At 39.8% G+C, this 17,042-nt stretch overlaps 1 protein-coding gene across 4 annotated transcripts in view; it reads left to right on the top strand.

Annotated features, from left to right (window-relative positions):
• kif13a (kinesin family member 13A) overlaps positions 1-17,042 on the top strand; it is a 332,721-nt gene that overhangs the window by 174,078 nt on the left and 141,601 nt on the right. For all 4 annotated transcript variants that reach the window (XM_060849815.1, XM_060849814.1, XM_060849816.1 and 1 more), the window contains exons 7-9: positions 12,845-12,932; positions 16,148-16,282; positions 16,414-16,526. In XM_060849815.1, the coding sequence (XP_060705798.1) occupies positions 12,845-12,932; positions 16,148-16,282; positions 16,414-16,526 (336 nt within the window). The remainder of the gene's footprint in view (positions 1-12,844; positions 12,933-16,147; positions 16,283-16,413; positions 16,527-17,042) is intronic.

Here is a 17,042-nt window from a genome sequence, read left to right as displayed (position 1 = left end):
TAGCCAGTATTATCATTAGCTGAGATGGTCACTACGTATGTATTATTTTGCATGTGCACATCTGTTTAAATTTAGGATGCTGACTTCCAGTGTTAACTATGCAACAAGCAGCACAGATGCAAATTAATTCTGTAGCACCCAGCTAACGATCTGATAACTAAGCATTTAATTCACAGTTGCGTCATACTTCAGTGATTTCTTTTCAAAGTAATACACCACTTTGCATGATAGTATAGGAGTTGGGAGGTCATATTGTGGATGGACAGGACATTAGCTAGGCCACTTTTGGAAAACTTTGTGCGATTCTGGACTCCCTGCTATCAGAAAGATGTTGTGAAACTTGAAAGGGTTAAGAAAAGATTTACAAGGATATTGCCAGGGTTGGAGGATTTGAGCTATAGGGAGAGGCTGAATAGACTGGGGTTACATTCCTGGGGCATCGGAGCCTGAGAAGTGACCTTGATAGAGGGGCATGGATAAGGTAAATAGACAAGATATTTTCTCCGGTGGGGAGTCAAGGACTAGAGGGCACAGGTTTAAGGTGGGTGGTGGTTGGTGGGGGGGGGGGGGGGGGGGGGGAGGAGGAGGAGAGAGATTTAAAATGAATTTAAAGGGCAACTTTTTCACGCAGACGGTGGTGCATGTATGGAATGAGCTGCCAGAGAAAGTGGTGGAGGCTGGTACAATTGCAACATTTAGAAGTAATCTGGATGGGAATATGAACAGGAAGGTTTTGGAGGGATATGGGCCAAATGCTGACAAATGGGACTAGATTTATATAGGCTATGTGGTTGGCATGGATGAGTTGGACCGAAGGGCCTGTTTCCATGCTGTATATCTCTGACTCTGAAGAATAGACTGATACCTTAAAGGACAGAAACACCCAATTTGCGTTCAAGATATGCAAATTTTTGTGTCTTTTTTTAAAAACAATGACATTGAAAGTATGTGTATAAATATAGACACCATATCAGTGATGCTTGTCTGGTATATCTCCAGCCTGACATGTAGATCAATGTTTTGGGATAATCTGGGGCAGGGTTTCACAGGTTTGGTTTCAGATTTTGTTGGATGCTGTGGTATCAGCTGTAGGACTTTGAGATTTGAGTCTTGGCCTCAATGGTCAGCAGCAAGAACTGGGTTTTGCCTGGTTCTGATCTGTTGTAATTCAGCTTTAGAGGGATTTGAATTCTGGTTTTCATGTGTCTCAGTTCAGACAATCTAATCAGATCTTGGGAAATATAGGTCCAGTTTTCAGCAGCCTTTAGATTTTTGAAGGCTGGATTTTGGGTGCTTGATATCTGATAGATTGCATCAGATTTTGGAGGTTCTGTATCATTATTTTAGATGATTCATTGTCATGATTTGATGACAGCTGGCCCAGGTTTGTAGTAACCAAGTCTGGATTTTCTGTGTTGTGCATCCAAGTTTTTGGCATCAGGGTTTTGAGGGTTCCAGATGTGGTTGATTCCAGATCTAGGCCATGGAGACTTTGAATCTGTTTCATTAGCTAGGAATCTCAATTTCATAGGGTTTGGATATGGGTTTTAGTGTGGCTCACATTTTAGAGTTTGAAATTGTTGTTTCAAGTCACAGTTTTGAAGATCAAATGGCAGCTGTTAGGTCTCCAAGTAAGGGTTTTGGGGATCTGCTTTTGAGACACCTGGTCCAAGAATTTTTTGGACAGCAACCACTCCCTGCCTATCTTCAGTCATTGTCCTCTCAAAGTGATAGAAGCCAGCAGCAGTGAGACCTGTCAGAACAACTGATCCAGCTTCTCCAAGTATAGGTTCCCTCTCTCTGCCCTTGCTACTGCTCCAATTGTAGATTCTGTCTCTTGAGCAGATAGAGGAGGAGAAAACCTGTGATTAGAGGAGTTGGAGCAGTGAAAAAGACACAGTTCAACAATGCGTTTCCTCAGACTTTCTCTGTCTCCTAATGTGGGGCAACTGTTCTCATAGTTGTCACTCCAAAATTGTTTATCCTGGACTTTCGGGTGAATTCATCTGCTGCACCCTCTGTATTTTGAGGACCATTCTCTCTTCCTTGATCTCATTCCAAAGAAGTTCTTGTGACAATGTGCTTCTGCATTGAACTGTGCTCTTTTGGAAATTTCTGTCTGGATTTTCTTGTCCGTATTTCTCAGCTTGAAGCCTGAGATAACCAGCAAACTTTTATTTTTGTTGAAATCATCATAATCTGTACTGAAGTGTCAGCTTGGTGGCTCTCCTCCTCAAGAGCTGCATTACTGACTTGAGTATATGCTGAATCCTGATGCATCTATGTTGTGACGAACATGCATCCATTTTATGGGATAAATTCCGAGGCCACTGTCATAGGCAAAATTCCTCTCTCAGTTGACATTGCTTCTGGGACCATGTGTTTAAAAATGGCTGCTGAATTTGCCTACTGAGAAATGGGAAGTACATTTGAAGAACTAAAACTGTGTAGAGTTAATTTATTACTCAGGTGATCAACTCTTGTGATTGCAAGATTCAAATCTCTCTGCAACTTTGCATCCTTCACCACCCTGCTTTAAGACCATATGGACTTGCATTGATTTTTGCATGAAAAAGGAGCTCCTGACATCTGTAAACATGCCTTCCATCAGTTTGACTTTTTTTGTCGTTTTACTGTATATAAACTTTTTCTCTGGTAAATTACTATATCTTATGGCAGTTTTTAAGGTTAGTTCATTCATCGGATGTTGATATTGCTGATGAGGCCTGGATATACTGGCTATCCCTAATTGCTGGTGAAGCACTTCAGTGAACCGCTGCTGCCTGCCTGGTGAAGGTACCCCAAACAGTATTGTTAGACTGAGTGCTCCAGTATTGTGATCCATTGACAGTGTTGAAAAATTAACCATATATTTCTAAGTCTGAATGGTATGACTCTGAGGTATTGATGTACCCAAACGCTTGCTGTCTGTACTTTTTTGATGGCAATCATCGTGGGTTTGAATGGTGCTGCTAGCGATACCTCGGAAAGTTGCTGCAGTGCATCCTTGTAAGATGCACACTCTATCCAAGGTGCATGTTTGCTGGAGGGGCTGAATGTTAAACATGGTGCATGGGTGTCAATCTGTTTGTTTTTTCCAGGTGACATTGAGCAGCTTGTGTGTTACTATATCTGTACTCATCCAGACAAGTAGGAAATATTTCATTACACACCCGACTATGACTTTGTAGGTGATGTAAAGGCTTGCTGGTGCTGAGAAGTAAGGCCTCTGTTCTGCTCTTGTAGCTGCCATTTTCAGTCAGTAGTGACTACCTGAGGATGTTGATAGTCAGAACTGAAGTGCTAATAATAACTTGTAATGTCTTGTGGAAACGGTGAGGATTTTCTTCAAGCTAGTCATTGTTGCACTGATGGTACTTTTCACTTATTAGCCCTATGCCTGAGTGTTGTCCAGGTTTTATTGCATGTTGATGGAGATTGCTTTAAAAGGGTTCAGAGAAGATTTTGCAGCAATGTTGCTAGGTTTGGAGGATTTGAGCCAAAGGGAGAGGCTGACTCGGCCGGTACTGTTATATCTGGAACGTCAAAGGCTAAGGGGTGACCTTATGGAAGTTTACAAAATCACGAGGGGCATGGATACAATAAATAGATCAGGCCTTTTCTCTGGAATGGGGGAGTCCAGAACTAGAGGATGTAGGTTTAAGGTGAAATAGGGAAGATTTAAAATGGATCTAAAGGGCAACTTTTTCACGCAGAGGGTGGTGCGTGTATAAATGAGCTGCCAGAGGAAATGGTGGAAACTGTACAATTACAAAATTTAAAAGGCTAAAAATCATGCAACACCAGGTTAAGGTCCAACAGGTTTATTTGGAAGCACTAGTTTTCAGAGCATTGCTCCTGACCTGCTGTTGTGAGATTTTTAACTTTGTACAACCCAGTCCAACACCGAAATCTCCAGTCAAGATTTAGAAGGCATCTGGATGGGAATATGAACAGGAAGCATTTAGAGGGATATGGGGCAAGTGATGGCAAACGGGACGAGATTAGGTTGAGATGTCTGGTCAGTATGGACCAGTTGGATTGAAGGATCTGTTTCCGTGCTGTACATCTCTGACTCTATAATTGCAAATAACATCAAAGTGACCCTTTTGAAGGTGAGAGCTTATTGTAGTCACTGAAGATTGTTGAGTCCCAACCAGTGGGAAACTTTCCCAGTGATTCCCTTTGACCTCAGTTTTTCTGGGGCACCGTCACACTTTGCCAAATGCTGCTTTGATATCAAGGAAATCACTCGCAGCTTCTTTATCCATGCATGATTTGAAGCAGTATGAGATTTGGACCCAAAGGGTCCTGATTGAACCCCAACTTAGCTTTAATGCACAGGTTGTTTGTGGGTGAGTACTGCTGGATTGTACTGTTGATGGCATGTTTCATCAGTTGTTGATTGCTACGAGAAAGCAGATAAATCAGACTAGTTTAGTCCCGCCTTTCATGGAAATGACATACCCGGTCAATTTTCCACTTTTCCAAGGAGAGAGTCTGTATTGTGATTGTGTTGGAACAGATTGGCTAGAGAGTAGTTCATTCTGGAGGTGAGTACGGTGTTCAAAATATATATGGGAAGTGGGTGAGTTGCCCCCAAAAGACGTTAAGATACCCTGGATAATTTGATTGGGCAGAGGAGCATCAGTCAGAGGCAAGTTACTTTGGTTAATGGAGTTAAAAATCACACAACACCAGGTTATAGTCCAACAGGTTTATTTGGAAGCACACTAGCTTTCGGAGCGACGCTCCTTCATCACAATCACCTGATGAAGGAGCATTGCTCCGAAAGCTAGTGTGCTTCCAATTAAACCTGTTGGACTATAACCTGGTGTTGTGTGATTTTTAACTTTGTACACCCCAGTCCAACACCGGCATCTCAATCTTGGTTAATGGAAGATTTGAAAAAGGGCAGCTGCTCGTATTGCTGGCAGTTTCACCCTGAGCTGTTGTTAATAGGCTCGTTCGTGTCTCCATTAAGCAAAGCATGTGAATCAGTGACAGTGGTGGATGAGTCTGTCAGGCTTAGTAGGAGGCCTGGCAATTTATGCAAGATCAATCGTTAGATTTAAACCTGAGACTGAGGGTTGAGACTCCGTATAACCAAGAACAACAGCCTACTTAAGATCTTCCAGCTTTGTTCCTACACAATGAAAATACAATAGCAGTGACCTCCCCATTCTGTGGAAGGCAAGTTTCGGCAATGGCTTTGTTTGTGTGCAAGTTTTTTTTTCCCCCAAAAAACTTTTCTAACTCAGTCTTGTTGGTTTATTTTGTTACAATGCAAAAAATATAGAATCTATGAAATGGTTATTGATGACGGTGATGAATTCTCCTCTTTTCTGCTGGTGTCCAAATCCAAATACACAATACGTTATATCAGATACAGAAGCTGATGTTGCTGCATAACTGCATCACTTAATACATGAGAATCAACATGTATCTTCTGGGGGAAAAAAATCTCAAGTGCCTTGAAGAGGGAAAACTGTATTTTGGACCTTGCTCCAGGTTGAAGACAGGAATTTGTCTCGACTAGGACTATATGGCAATATTCCTGCTATTCCCACATTGGTCATAGACATATTCATTTGAGTGGCAAGAGTACTGGGGAATTAACTCTAAGTATGCCAGTTAACATCTTTGAAGGCATTTTTATGAGCTTTCCTCTCAGACATCCCTTTGCAAGACTATTAACCTACAAACTATAGTTACAGCTGTTGTTCTTTGACACCAATGTTGAGCGTCATTCATCTTATTGCGAACAGAGGCAATCGTCAAATATGATTAATTATTTTAGAATGAGAAATTAGGTGATCTAAAATTGACATATGCAGTCCAATCTCTTATGATGGATTGAATTTTGCAGATGGTATTTGTTCTTTGTGGCAAAAATGTTCTCATCTTCCAATTGTTTGAAAGTGGTGTTTTTGAAAAGAAATCTGTGAATGTCATAACTTGGGTATATATTACCAAATTTTGTGAAGAATTCCTTCCAAACACGTGGTAAACGTGAGATTGGAAATTATTTGCTATAAGCCATTTGAAGCTTTATTTTAATCATATTTATGATAGGAATGTTCATATTTATAACAGGAAATATATTAAAATTCAAAGCTAATTTGAATCAGTAAGTTAGGTCTTGCCCACCTTTATTCAAAATATAATATAATATTGAAAGGAGGTCAGACCAAAAATCGATCAATCAAAACATAAAAGACCCTGATTGTTATCTATTAAGTCAATTTTGTGATGTGTGTTCTTGAAGTTTTTTTTGCTTTCATTTAGTTTTAATACAACTCCTTTGGCGCTAAAGGTAATATTGTGGAAATATACAAATCAGTTGAACTTTTTCTTTTCTGTCTGTGCAATTAGTAATAAATACATTTTACAGACTGTGTTGACTACGGCTCTCTAATGCGCACACCACCACTAGCCCATCCTATTCTCCTGTCCTACTTAGACAGTTTTGGAAGTTCAACAGCAGAACTGTATTTTTCCAGATGATGATGATGGATTCCACATACATTCGTAAGCTTGGAATTTGTTCCTTTATGCTCTTTAAGCATGGGTACTGCTTGCCCCAGTGCCTTGAGTAGCCTGAAAAGTTTTTTGTATTTTGTATTGGGTGATCTCTTTCTACCAAAGGCTTCTGTGAAATTCTATTCTTAATTTGTTTAAACTGAAATCCAGATGTATTCAGTGACATTTACGACTTGCTCACTAGACTCTAGAGAGAGAGTGGGTATCCAGCAATAGCAGATTAGAAGGAATCAAAACCGAACCACACCCAGGTTGAAGAATTTTTTCAGTGCTGTAAATCTTTCACATGGTAATAAGATGCTGAATGATTAGATGTATTGTGAGTGTACTTTTGTGACCTAAAAGTGAATCTCTCGGACAGCAGCAATACATTTTTACTTTCCTTTGCGAGGCAGTGTTTTGAGTTTGAAATGTCTGCTACAATGGAACTGTAACATTTACTTTAAAACCTATCAGTTCCTCTGCGTGTGGTCTGGAAAGATTTCTGAAATGTATTTGCGTTAGGTTATTTTCTCCAGCTGTTGAAGGTTTACAAAAGAAGAGGTGAGAACTGGAGCCTTGAAACAAAACATTCTTTATTTTGTCAAATGAAGCTATTCCTTTTTTTTGCAGCCCTCAGTTTCACAAACCTATACTCCTGACCTATCCAGTAGACTTACTGCTTTGCAGCGATGTTCTCAGTTAACATTGATATTCAGCAACATAGAATCATAAAGACACATGTTTAAAGAGTGACATCACATTAGTAATGTTTGTATTGTCCTACTTGATGTCACCGCTATCCAAGTGGCATTGAAGTTGCATTCACCTTATGAGGACCAGCCAGAGCTACAAAAGAACATACCCATGCAAAAGCCCATTCTCCTGGGTGACAAGGAATATTCCTTTGTTCTTTATATTCCCAGCTCCCACAGCCACTGTACTTTATTCACACATTGGCTTTTGAAAAGTCAGGGTGAACAAAATATCCTAAGCATACCGCTTTCCCAGACACAGGCAGCCTTGCCAGAGACTGAGTATATGATCTCAAAGGCTTGAGGTGCCCTAGAAGTGCAATCTAAACCACATACAGATATAAAACCATTTAGCACAGAAAGAGGCCATTCAGTCCATCAACTCCACTGTTGTTCTCAGTAGAATGGTCCAGTCAGAATTATCCTCAGTGGAATTTCAAATGTTCTCTAGAACAGAGTGCAGCTGTGAAGTCCATACCTTTTTGAGTCGCAGTTAACTCACTCTTGTTAGAGTCATTATTAAGTCTGGAATTCGAGCTGTTTTCAGTAGAGGTTGAATTAGGTTAAGATGAAAATTCTATTTAAAACATTCTAGACTCTCTTCTGCACAGACTGTCAAACCTTTGTTATTGCATTGGCCAGTATGAACAGTGATCCAAACCAAAATCGACTGACTAAAGCACTCAGACAAAGTTCAAGATTGACAGGACTAAAGTATAATTTGGCATAAAGTTACTCCAGATGTTTTAGATTTAGTGGCATGTTCCATCGAATACTTGAATCTTGTTGCGAGTCTAGGTTTAGTTATTTGGCTGCCGCCTTAGTGACGTCTTGTGTTGAAATGTAGATGTTGGATTTTCTTTTCACTTATGGGATGGAGGTGTCACTGGCTAAACTAGTATTAATTACGCATCCCTAATTGCCCAGGTGACAGCTAAGAGTCAACCACATTAGTGTGGTTCTGCAGACACATGGGCCTGACGAAGTAAGAATGGCAGATTTCCTTCCCAGATGAGCATTAGTGAACCAGATGGGTTTTTGTGGCAATTAATGATCAATAAATACACAGTTGCCATTAGGCTAGTTTTTAATTCCAGGTTTTTATTAAATTCAAATTTCAGAATCTGATATGGTGGGATTTTAACTGCTGACCACACTGTCGTTGACTCCTCTCAAGAGATTCAGCCTGCAAATAGGTTTCCTCTATATGAGTTGTTATGAAGGTGAATAAATGACCAGTTGAATGATCTGGGATGACATTAGGAAGTGTGTGGAAAGAGGAGGGGAAAAGCTGGAGCCAAGATTAAAGAGGCGACAGGCTCATACTTGATGATATCAGTAGTATCAAGGGTCTGTGGACACATACTATTGCTTCCTAAAAATGTCTGTCATACTGTTTTTTTTCCCCTGCTACCCTACACCTCTCCTGCAATATTTTTCCCTTTTTTCAGAATTTTTTTTCAATCTGCTTCCAACCCATTTCATACATTGAAAAATATTTCTGCTACCGTTGCCGGTCTGCGTCTCTTCATTTTAATACCTGGCCCATCCTTTCTGTGAGCCCCTCTCCTTTTATCTCTAAACTATGGATGAAAGAGATTGGTTGCACTATACTTATCAGTGCCTAATTCCATCCAAATAGCTGTTTATCTCGTGTTCTGTTGTACTCCTTTATAGCCTTTCCTCCTTTCCCAATATTTTTCTTTGGGATCTCTCCTCCTTTTCCCTTCCTTCCTTCGCTTTGAGCCGGATTCTTGCTTCTGTGGTGGGGAGCATGAGTCTGAAAAATTCCCAACTCAGCAGGTTGATTCCAGTCTGAAGTGTGCCCTATCAGATCTGATTTTTGCTTTCCAAGCTTCAGGTGGATGTGGAGTTGAACTTAATGCCCCTAGAAGCAGATTGGAGGTAGTCACAGGATGGCCTAGTACCAAAGAAGACTGTTCAAGATGTCCATCTTGGCTCTGTAGGACTTTATCCCAATTGTTTGGTTATTTTTAGACATTTTTCAACCCTTAATTTCCTCAATTCCTCATCATCTCTTCCACATCCCCACCACCACCACATAATTCCTTGTACCATCTCTGTGTCACTTGATGGTGCTCCCATGTCTGTTCACACTGTTCAGAGTCAGTGAACCCTGTTTTAACAATGGCATGTTTGTATTTACTTTTTCTTAAAAAAAACTCTTCATTATTTTCTTAAATGGAATTCCTGTTGCTGTAGCCCTGCCTTAATCAGCCAGACATTTTAGGTATTAGAGTCGTAGAACCATAGAGATGTACAGTGTGGAAAAACCCTTCGGTCCAACTCATCTATGCCGACCAGACATTTCAATCTAATCAAGTCCCATTTGCCAGCACTTGGCCCATATTCCTCTAAACCTTTTCTATTCATATACCCATCCAGATGCCTTTTAAATGCTGTAATTGTACCAGCCTCCACCACTTTGGCAGCTCATTCCAAAATCCGCCATCCTTTGTGTGAAAAAGTTGCCCCTTAGGTCCCTTTTATATCTTTCCCTCTCACTGTAAACCTATACCCCCTAGTTCTGGACTCTTCCACCCCAGGGAAAAGACCTTGCCCATTCATCCTATCTGCCCCTTAAGCTTTTATAAACTTCAGCTTCTGAGGCTCCAAGGAAAGCAGCCCCAGCATATTCAGCCTCTCCCTATAGCTCAAATCCCCCAATCCTGGCAAAGTCCCTTGTAAATCTTTTCTGAAACCTTTCAAGTTTCACAACATCCTTCTGATAGGAGGGAGATCAGAATTGCATACAATATTCCAAAAGTGGCCTAACCAATATCCTGTACAGCTACATTACCTCCCAACTCCTAAGTAACAAACTGGAGAAGCATTTGGCACCTCTTTATCTTCTGTAAATATACCTTGAGTCTTTGACAAAATGAATCAGAGAAGAAAATAGTGTATATTGTCTTAAAATTATCGAACACTCAGAGTTTCCACCTTACTGTAGCTGTCCCAGCAGAAATAAACCTTTTATTGGGTCTCAACACTTTGCATAAGTTGGAATGGGGCCATATAGGTAAGGAAGGCTTTTTGACCTTTACTTTCAAAGGTTTCTCAAATCCAGACTTTGGTTAATTATACCTGTGAGCTATCAGTCATGGAGAAACTGACCCAATTACATGAAAATTGTGGACTCTAAGGGGTGCCAACCAAACCTGCTATGGAGCCATCCAGGTCTGGCTCACTACCCATATCATCCTCCCGTGCTTGTGAAGATTGACCAGGGTAGAGCCCCAGTTTATCGTTGTCATTACCAGGTTGACTGAACATGATGTTTACAGGCTGTCAGCTGAAATAAGACATTGTGATAGATAGAAATGTCTAAGTTACTTTCCAGATATCAGATTGTGTTTTTTTTTTCCAGATGAGCAAGGAGGCGAATTAATTTGAATGCTAACATTTGTGCCTTGTAATCTAGCCTGGTGCACGGGTTCATCCAAAATTGTTGCTTTATTGTGGAAATCTATAGTTTTGCTGACGGAAGTTTTGCCTTCAGAATGCCTTCTCTATATCATTCGTAGAGGAAGTGTGCTTATTTTTGCCAAATTACTTAATTTTGGCCTTGGTAATTACTGTGTGCATTGGGTGGCCTGAGGGCTCAATGCATGATGAAAATTGATGCGTTTGATCTACAAACTGGTGAAACTGTTCATTTTGAAGTAGTCTTGAGGTGGTGATGAAAGCAGTTACATTGAAAGTTTCGCATCTAATGTAGTAATTTAAGTAGAGGTTTTTTTTTGAAGTATTTGCAATTAAGTAACATTTTTGTCGCCATATTATTATAGCACTGAAATTATTCTTTAGTGAATGAAACTTTATTGTCTGTTGAACAGCGGTGGCTGTTAGTATGTGGGTGGTTATACAACATTTTGAGAGAAAATAAATATTCCAGATAGAGGAATGCAGATATGCTGCCTCATTATAGTGCAGATGAGCAAAAATACATATTGTTTGATTTTCTGTATCTACATCATCCAAAATAAACTAAGATAAGCTGCTTCAGCATAGTTCCAACAAAATTCAAGAAGCTTGATGCTAACCAGGACAAAGTAGCTGACATCCACAATATTCAATCCCTCACTACCAACATTCAGTAACAATAACGTGTACCATGTAGAAGTTATACACTGTACAAGTTCACCAAAGGTCCTTATCTTCCAAACCTACATCCACAACCATCCAGAAGAACAAGGGTGGTAGGTATAGGGAAACCACCATCACCTACAGGTTTCCCTCAAAGCCACACACAATTCTAACGTGGAAATACATTGCGGTTCCTTAGGTACTGTTGGGTCAAAACCCTGAAACACTCTCTTCTCACTCTCTAAACAGTGGGTCAACTGCAGTAGTTCAAGAAAGTAGCTCATCTTGAGAGCAGCTTGTGAAGGGTAACTAATGTTGGCCTAGCCAACAACATCCACATCCTATGAATGAATTAAAAGAAAAGCAAACAGTCCCAGAAAGTTCCTTCAGGGAATGACGAGCCTAATAGTCTTACTTAACTTTATTTATGTAGAGACTTCAGGCAAGGGCAGATGTGATAACATGTGGAAATCAAGAAATTATGATTTGAGTTGCGCCCATCTGCCGTTAGCTTTGCAAAAAAAAGCATCTTGCTTTGCCTTGCTATTGAAATGCATTGGCCAACCTGACTTTCTGTACCTGTATTTGCAGGGTAGGTATCAAGTTAACCTGTGCGAATTGTGAGTCATTTTGTGTTCAAGTATTCCCTTTTTATTTTTTATTTTGTTACCAACTTCTACTGGGTAAGCTTACTGTTGCTCAAAATTAAGGAGTTACTGTGGTTTCATTTCTTTACATTTTAATTGTTCCTTGAAAATGCTTTAGTTCCTGGTCCCACACTTCCTCAGTTGTAGTTTTGCTCTCTTTCACTGTCGCTTTCTGTACCTGAATTCACCATTCTAGCTTGCTCTTGTTCAGATCTTACACATTATATTTCAGAACCCATCAATTTGTTTGGTCCAGGACACAGTTGCTTGACCCATTTACTCAGTTCCCAAATGCCTTGTGGCGGATGACTTTTCAGTTATGCTCATCAATCTGGGTGCAGATTCTACGCACTAATTTAGAGATAGGAAATGTTAAATGTTCACTGGTACGGGGCATTGTATGATCTCTGTTGACTTTCCACTGAGACTGTTGTCTTTCACATAACATTTCACTGTTTCACCTTTGTTTAGTTTGTGATCTCTCAGTAATGCCATCCGCCATCCGTCTCAACTCATCCTTTTTATGTTTACAGAGCCTTTCACTTTTAGGTTCTCTCCTTTAAGTGACTTCAAGTGGCTGTCAGCAATTGATGACTACTGAAGTACGCTAACCACTTTCTCCTCTTCTGCCCCTTCTCACTTCTCTACAATATGGGGTCCCGATTTTTACTTGTCGAAACCTGTGGGCTGTTTTCATCTAGCATTACATATAATAAGCATTCAAAGTCACCTTTTCATTTCTGAGTACTACATTGTTCTCACTTAATGAGACTAATCATGTAAACTATTTAAAATAATTCTCTTTCTTAGGAGTCGGCACACCTTGAAAGTTAGAGAGCATAAAGTATTGGGCCCCTATGTAGATGGCTTGTCACAGCTGGCTGTTACTTGTTTTGAAGTAAGTATGTGCATTAATCATGACACCTTTTGGCCTGAATATGAAATGATTCATGATTAAGTTTGAACTGCATCAGCATTTCATTTTTTAAGAAGCTACATGACTAGTGCTTTCTTTGTGGTTTGGATGTTCTCGGTTCAAGAATATAACACATCTGCTAGGATTAACTGTAATTAATTGACTTTAAGCAAGTAACTAAATAATCTGTATAGTCATGAGCACCTCAGTATTGAGATGCAAAAAGCTTCAGTAGTTACATAAAATTTTGTCAGGTTTGTTGTCCTGATGTCTAATGTTTACTTGAAGATCATTAACATTTTTAGCTTCTCTTGTCTGTTTTTAATGTATCATTTAATGCATGAATTTAAGCATAGATGGGTATGAGGAATTGCCCTTCAGTAAGAAAAATAAGATTTAAGATTGTTTGGAAAACAAGAACCTAAATAGGGTCACAGAATGAAGAAATCTGGATTACTAACACACAAATCACGTGAAGGTCAGTAAGGTCATATAAAAGGAAAGCAAGCAGTGAGGCTTATTTCTCGAAACAAAGATTTGAAAAGTAGAGAAGTTTCATGGAATTAATACGGAATCTTGGTTTTCCACACTTGGAACACTATGTATAGTCCTGTTTGTTATATAAAAAGATAATGAAGAGGGTGGAAAATTACATGTAGAAAGGTGACATCAAAACTGCATGGTTATACCCATTAGGAAAATATGATAATCAGTAGTGAATCTGTTCTCATGAATGAGAAAACCCGGGGTTCTCTTAATAGAGGTCTTTAAAATGAGACCTTTTAGGCAGCATACACAGGACACTTAATATCATTGATAGAAGATGTAAATGTCTGAAGAGGTGAATAATGTTCCAAAAATAAACTAGAGGGCATAGGTTTAGGGTGAGAGGGGAAACATTTAAAAGATCCTAAGGGGCAACCTTTTCAAGCAAAGGGTGGTGTGTGTATGGAATGAGCTGCCAGAGGAAGTGCTGGAGGCTGGTACAATTAAAACATTTAAAAGGCATCTCTATGACTCTATGAACAATACAGCACAGGAACAGGCCCTTTGGCACTCCAAGCCTGTGGGGACACATTTTGTCCTTCCATACTAAAAACTGTCTTCACTTAAGGGATCCATATTCCTCTGTTCCCTTCTTATTTAAATATTTGTCCAGGTGGCTTCTTGAAAACTGCTATTGTGTTTGCTTCCACCACCAACTCTGGCAGCACCTTCCAGGCACTCACCACCCCTTTGTGTGAAAAACATACCTCGCACTTCTCTTTTAAACAACCCCACCCTACACCTTGAATCTGTGTCCCCTTCCACCCTGGGAATGTTATCAGGATCTGAAGTGCTGTACCTGAAAAGGCTGTGGAAGCTGCGTCATAAATAATTTTATATAGATATTGGACAGCCTTGTGAATGAGGAGCCTGCTGGATTTTCAGACAAAAAAATTAGAGTATGGGACCAAGTACAATTGCTCTTCCAAGGAGCTATGGTAGGCATAGTTGGATTATGCGTGTAAATTTCTAAAGATTAAATTCCCTACAGCGTGGGAACAGGCCCTTCAGCCCAACAAGTCCACACCTACTCTCTGAAGAGTAACCCACCCTGACCCATTTCCCTCTGACTAATGCAGCTAACACTATGGGCAATTTAGCGTGTCCAATTCACCTGACCTGCACACCTTTGAACTATGGGGGGAAACTGGAGCACCCAGAGGAAACCCATGCAGACACGGGAAGAACGTGCAAACTCCACACAGACAGTTGCTAGAGGCTAGAATTGAACCTGGGACCCTGGTGCTGTGAGGCAGCAGTGCTAACCACTGAGCCACTGTGCCGCCCCAACTTCCTCTGAATCTGGCAACCTGCGCAGTCCCACATTTCTTGATTTCATCCTTGATAATCATGCATTTAGCTATCTCGGCCCTATATTTAAGATTTTCACACCAAAATGTCTTTGCCTGTCTACTACTCCCTTCCCTTTCAAGTCGCTCCTTCAAACCTACCTCGTGGACCTACCTTTTCATCACCTATCCTAAAATGACATAATGCGGCTAAGTATCAGATCTTGTCTGTGAATACAGCATGAAGCACCTTGGAAAATTAAACTCCATATAAGGCATAATATAATTGTAAGTTGTTGCCTGAGAAAGTGACAGATGTCACTACAATGAGGAAAGCTAATGTACTAGGCTGAGTGGTTGCCACTAATTCTCCTTTTTAGATACTTCACTAATAATAAGACAGATTCAAATTGCCACTGAGACAATTTTTGTAGAATTTTTTTAATCAATCTGTTTAGCGATGTTATTACACACCTCTGGAGCATGTGGACCATCGATGCACCACTTGAGTCTTTTTAATCCTCTCTGAGGTAATATGAATCAACCTGTAAAGTATGTTAATACTTGTGCACTCTTCTGGAGTAGATGGGACTTGAATCAAGGACTTTTGGTCCTGAGGTATGAGATTATCACTGTACTACAAGAGACTTCCTGCAATCCTGTTTTATGCTGAGTTGAGAGGCCTATCTTATTATTTATTAGTAATGCAGGATAGCCCAGTGGTGGATCTGATCAAGAGGAGACATTTGGCTCACAGGACAAGAAGTGCTATTGCATCTAGCACTTAGTACAAATTACATTGACTAGTCAGTCATAATTACTTAAGATATCAAGAGGCAGATATGCCATTTTTGATCCCTTGGGATCACATGCAAGACTGACTGATTCTCCAGCCAAAGACCCTCTGGCATTATCAGATTCAGGTAGAGCTTTTTGTACCTACAACATCACCTCATTCAGAACCTTTAATCTTGCACAACAAATCAAAAATCAGTCATTTAGAAGTTAGTCCAGATTTCAAATATAGGTTTACAGACATATGGATAAATAGAATATGTTCTGTTTCCTTCATTCTAAACAGATTTAATGTTTGAGCTACCATTAACTTTACAAATGTATCATTTAGTCTAATGATTTCAGAGAAACTGATCATCTTTATAATCCACTCTGGCATTTTCACATTGTGTTACAACTTAGTTTTACTTTATTTGGATATTTTACTATTGTATTTCTCTCTGCATTTCTTTCCTGGGACAGCAAAATAAAGTGGCTTGGCAATTGAAATGATTTTTAAAGACATATTTGAACTCTGCATGATGATGTGCTTCATTATTGTTTAATTTTATCTATGGTATGTTGCAGGATATTGAATCCTTAATGTCTGAAGGAAACAAATCACGAACAGTTGCCGCTACCAACATGAATGAAGAAAGCAGCCGTTCTCATGCTGTGTTCAGCATTATCTTGACTCAGACACTTTATGATCTCCAAAGTGGCGTAAGTCTGTGTCCCTTTGCTGTGACATGAGAATGGTGTAGTCTGGCATGATTGCTAGAATGATCCAAAATCACTTCCAGTTTGCATTTGTTACAGGTTTGATTATTAACTTATTATTTTCTTATTTCTAGACTTCTGGAGAGAAAGTAAGTAAGTTGAGCCTCGTAGATCTGGCTGGGAGTGAGAGAGTTTCTAAGACTGGAGCTGCTGGAGAGCGTTTAAAGGAGGGCAGTAACATTAACAAGTAAGAAACTGAAGAAACAGTGTGACACAAACTATCTTAGTAATTTTCTGATATCACAAAAATATAACTTCAGGCAAGGTGAGGGAGATGCATATTTTAAAGTTAATGCTTCACAATTTCAATTCCATTTACCTAATTTGGGTGGCAAGCTAACTGTATCAGCAAGTTAAAGGTTAAGCATTTGACTCCACCTAAATTGACTTTTGGTTGCATTCCTGATGTAAGGCTGCTCTGTCAGTGATGTCTTATTTTACATGTGACATTAAATTGAGGCCCTGACTGCTGTTACTGGTGGATACAATTGATCACTTTTGAATGAACACTGGGGCATTCTCCTTTTTGTTTCGTCTGACATTTCTCCTTTAATCAGTACGCAAAAGCAGAATAATACCTATTGCACTCGTTACTGATTATCTGCAGATCCATATGCTCATGAAGTCATTATCTCATAGTCCTCTGCAATAGATAGGGTAGTTACATAGCAGTGGTATCTGTGATTTTTGTTATTCAGGAGAA

The sequence above is a fragment of the Hemiscyllium ocellatum genome, chromosome 34 (genome assembly GCF_020745735.1).
Source record: "Hemiscyllium ocellatum isolate sHemOce1 chromosome 34, sHemOce1.pat.X.cur, whole genome shotgun sequence".
In the NCBI taxonomy this organism is placed as follows: domain Eukaryota; kingdom Metazoa; phylum Chordata; class Chondrichthyes; order Orectolobiformes; family Hemiscylliidae; genus Hemiscyllium; species Hemiscyllium ocellatum.
Note: the sequence above shows the minus strand (reverse complement) of the source record. Positions and strands in the feature narration are given on the sequence as shown.